Source organism: Lipotes vexillifer, unplaced genomic scaffold (genome assembly GCF_000442215.2).
Source record: "Lipotes vexillifer unplaced genomic scaffold, Lipotes_vexillifer_v1.1 scaffold209, whole genome shotgun sequence".
NCBI classification, from domain to species: domain Eukaryota; kingdom Metazoa; phylum Chordata; class Mammalia; order Artiodactyla; family Lipotidae; genus Lipotes; species Lipotes vexillifer.
The window spans coordinates 988,208-992,341 of NW_006787556.1; the positions used below are offsets into that span (position 1 = coordinate 988,208).

The following is a 4,134-nucleotide window of genomic DNA, read 5'->3' on the forward strand; positions in this document are numbered from 1 at the left end:
ACGTCTCCCCACTTCTCCAACCCCGCCTGCGCTGCTCTTTTCCCTGTCAGCCTCCTCTGGATCTTTATTTTAACTCATATTTTTACAGCAATATTCGGGGGGGTGGGGCGCTCATTCTGCTTTTTAAAGTGACTTCCCAGATTTAACCACAAGCGAAGATCCGGGCTCTTCAGTATCTGCTGCGCCCTCCCACTGCCTGAATGTCCTTTACCCAAGCCCAGTGACACTCACTGGCGTTGATGAGGATGAGGGCCGTGTAGAGGGCAATCTCGTCCTCGGAAAAATGCAACGCACTCAGGGAGTGGGAGAAGTCAAAGATGGAGCTGATGAGCTCGCTGCAGCCTGGTGGGGTGGAAACGAAAGAGTGAGCAAGGTGGGTGAGGCCACAGTGCCCGAGGACACCCGCCCCTTGGTGCTTGGAGCAGAGCGGGCAATCTGTCCTGAAAAGAGGGCACCCTGGGTCTCCAGGATGGGGTTGGCATCCGACTCCTCTCTCTCATTTCCCCCTGCCCCTCACCCAAGGCCCGGAAGAGCTCCATGCCACCGTATTTGCCTTCAAAAAAGACTGTATGATTGTCAGCATTGTAGGCCCGGCACATCCTGACCAGCACGACTTCCATGGCTCCTGGGGAGTGGGGAGAAAGGCAGGTATACCGTCAAACATGGCCAGGAATCTGTCTCTGTCTCCCTCAGTGTCCCAGTTCCCTTAAGGCACCTCCCTCCACTCAGCCCTGCCGTTTCCTCATCTGTCCCCACTGACCCCAGGCCCGCCCCCTCTCCCTGGGCACCTGCTTTGAGTAGCACGATCTGGTCATTCTGGCAGAGCTCCATAAAGCCCGAGAGCCTCTTAGCGAACTCCACCACGTACTGAATGGCCTCGGTGAGGCGGTGGGCACAGCGTTCCCACATCTCCCACATTGACTGCAGGGAAGGAGGGGGTCCCACTGTAGCCCTCTTTATGACCCTGGGACCCCCCACCAAGGCCCTGGGAACCCAGACAGATAAACTGCAGGGGCTAGATTCTGAACCGCCACATTCTTAGCACCCGTGTTTTTAGCCTATTCTTAGCACAAATGTGCACTCCAGGTTAATTCCTGTCACTTGGATGCACTTACTGAGCGCCCACCGGCCACTGGCGCAGAGTTAGCTGTTGTGGGGAATTAACAAACGTCTGAGATACAGCTTTGCCCTCAAAGAGTGTGCATCTTGTTGAGGTGACTAAGACATACCCAAGTTCAGTACCAAACAAGTGCTTTTAGCGCAGGAGCTGTTGTCAGAGTGACAGGAGGGAGAGAACAAGCTTTGGAGCCCGACGGATCTGAATTTGCCTTCAGATCCACTACTTTGCGACGAGGAGTAAGTCTACGAACTCCTCTGAGCTCAGTTTCTCGGTCCATTAAGAACAGAGATAGATGCCAGCCTCATAGGTTGGTTGCCCTTAGGGTCAAGGATAATTTATATAAAGCACTCAGCACAGTGCCTGGCAGAGAAGGAGCGCTTAACAAATGCTGCTCAGGATTCTGACTCTTGTCGTCGTCGATGGAGGAGGAAGGAGCTTAGGCCGAGGTCTGTTCGCCAAGGTCAGGGTGATGGGGGAGGTAGGATGAAGGACACGTAAAATGACCATAGGCAGGAGCTAAGGAGACGCTCTCATCCATCTACTAGGGTGCGTACTTAACAGCGGTACCCACTGTGTCTTTCTGGGATACCCTGCCTCGCCCCAGCCCACATGCGTGTGCAGGTGGCTGTCTCTGGACCCCCCAGTGGTGGTGGGAGGTCCTCCCTTCCCTGCGCGGTCCCCTGGCCTCACCTTCCTCTGGTAGCCGGCCACCTCCTCTCGGGAGAAGACGGTGGAGCGCTGTCCGAGCAGGTCCTCCAGCTGCAGCTGACACGTCTCTCGGTAGGACTTACAAACGTTCTGCACCAGATGCTCTGGAGCCGGAGAAGGAGGAGGAAAACAGGGGCTCAATCTCAGCCAGCTCCTACCCTTCCCATACAAGGGGCACTCCACTGCCTGGCCTAGCGCTGCTCTGCCTCCCCCCCGAGGCCCCTGTGCACGTCTGGTTTACACAGGGGGCTGACCAGGGCCCCCTTCTTGGAAGCCCCTCCCTCATCTTCCTCCCCCTCCCTTCTCCCCAGCTACCTCCCCAGGGGTTTACCAATCTCCGTCAGGGAGGCATAAGACGCCTCTGGGGTGCTGCGGAAACTGGGGCTGAAGTCGCTGTCTGGGCCCCGTCCTGGCTCCTCAAGCCCGGGGTGCCTGGGGTCCTCGAAGTGGAGTCCACACCTGTCAGGGGTCGGCTGGCTGCCTGTGCCATAGCAGTTCTCTCTGTCCTCGGTCTTGCCCCGCTCAGGGCTGTATTCCAGGTGGTACGAGGCCCCGTTGAGCCCGGCCTTGGCCAAGCTGTTGGAGTAGGAGGGCCCGCAGCCTGGGGCCCTCAGGAGACTGGGGGGACAGGCTGAGGCCTCCGGCAGGTCAGGTGAGGAGCCCAGGGGCAGCTGCCCATCGGGGAGCCCCAAAGTGCAGGCGAGCGGGTCTGCTCCTTGGGCTCCTGCAGGAGGGGTCTTGGCCGCTTGTTCCCTTTGCTGCTGTTGCCGCTGTTGCAGTTGTTTCTGCACCTCAGCGCGCAGGCTGTCCCTTTGCTTCTTGGACATGCGGCCAAACTTGACAGCTGAAAGAGGTTCGGGGATCAGGAGTTTTGGAGGGGGGAGGATGGGGTGCAGGGCAGAGTGAGTAGGCATCTGCATCATCACAGGGTTAACTTGCTGCTCCCTGAATAGCTGACTCCAAGCAGGGCTTCTCCAGTCCTGCCTGAGAGTCTCCCTTCAGGGCACTTTTGTTCAAGACCCCTCCCACCTCTCACTCTGGTGCAGCCCAGACATTTCAGTCTCCCGGGGGAAACGCTCCTGGCTCGAATCCAGCTTCTACTAGTGGCAGAATTCAAGCAGTGAGTTCTGATATGGGGCTGGGGCTGGCTGAGTGGGGGGCCTCGAGCTATATTGGGGTCACCTCGCCTGTCTAGGAGGGTCGGAGGAAGAGGAGAGCCGAGAACACAGGTCTCCCTGTGGTCAGGCCTGCAGGCTCCCTGGTGACCTAGATACTCACCACAGCCCAACCCAGGCTCCGCGGCTTGTTTCTGAACATCCTCTTCTGCTCTCTCTTTCCTGCCTTTTCATTCGCCCTGCCACCCCTCCCAGGTGTGGGGACACAGCCCCTGGTCGCCCCGCCTGCTCCTCTGCAACCCTGCGTGTTTCCTTTCACTTTGTTATTTTGGGCGCTGAAAAGTGCTGACAGGCTCCTTCTGGCTCCTCATCACCTCAGGTCTCCCCCGGCCCCGGCCTGGGCTCCTTCTGCAGTGTTGCCGTGGGAGCAGTTTGGGGGCTGCGAAGGGGCAGTGGCTGAGGAAGGTGGAGAAAAGCCACCAGGAACAGCCGGCCTCCCCAGCCTCAGCCTTCTGGGCTGTTCTCAGGCCAACTGTGGTCCCATTCGCAGCCATCGCCCCCTGGCCCAGGCTGGGGATGGGGCACTACGGAGGGAGAGGAAGCTGGAACTGGAGCTATGGGGCAGGAGGGAAAGATGTGGAATGCGGATGGGATCTGGGTCACAGGGTAGTCGGGTGAGGAAACTCCATCCTGAGGAAGGAGCAAATGAAGAGTCTGGGACCTTGGGGAAAGGAGGGTTGTTGTAGCAGAGCCTGAAGCTGGGGACTGTGAAGACCTTTGATGAGGGTAGCCTGCCCACTGCCTCGGTGAACAGTGGAAGAGACAAGGGCCTGCCAGAGGGAGGGACGGAGCCCCCGAAGGGCATTCTAACCCCTGTCTGGCACAGCAGGTCAGGCTGCCCCTCTGGAGACTGAAGCCCTGGGGGCTGCACGCTTGGCCTCACCATCTCGGGACATGCCCAGGGCCAGGCATTTCTGCAGGCGGCAGTGCTGGCATCGGTTTCGGCTAGTGCGGTCGATGGGGCAGTTCTGCTGACGGGTGCAGGAGTAAGCCACGTTACACTGCTGGCTCCGGCGGAAGAAACCCTGGGGAAGGCAGGTGGAGACCAGGGCTGCTGATCTGGGCCAGGCCCAGCTCAGTCCCAAGTGCCTGCCGCCCGCAAGCTCTAGCCCCACCTTTTCCAGATCTTAC

General features: G+C 59.1%; 1 protein-coding gene across 2 annotated transcripts in view; it reads right to left on the reverse strand.

Annotated features, from left to right (window-relative positions):
• Positions 1 to 4,134, reverse strand: part of RORC (RAR related orphan receptor C) — a 23,850-nt gene that overhangs the window by 5,164 nt on the left and 14,552 nt on the right. Inside the window, exons 4-9 of one of the 2 annotated variants that reach the window (XM_007460299.1) lie at positions 3,887 to 4,028; positions 2,160 to 2,672; positions 1,811 to 1,932; positions 789 to 921; positions 518 to 625; positions 232 to 342 (exon numbers count right to left, since the gene is read on the reverse strand). In XM_007460299.1, coding sequence (XP_007460361.1) covers positions 232 to 342; positions 518 to 625; positions 789 to 921; positions 1,811 to 1,932; positions 2,160 to 2,672; positions 3,887 to 4,028 — 1,129 coding nt within the window. The remainder of the gene's footprint in view (positions 1 to 231; positions 343 to 517; positions 626 to 788; positions 922 to 1,810; positions 1,933 to 2,159; positions 2,673 to 3,886; positions 4,029 to 4,134) is intronic. The other variant, XM_007460300.1, reaches the window with a different exon arrangement.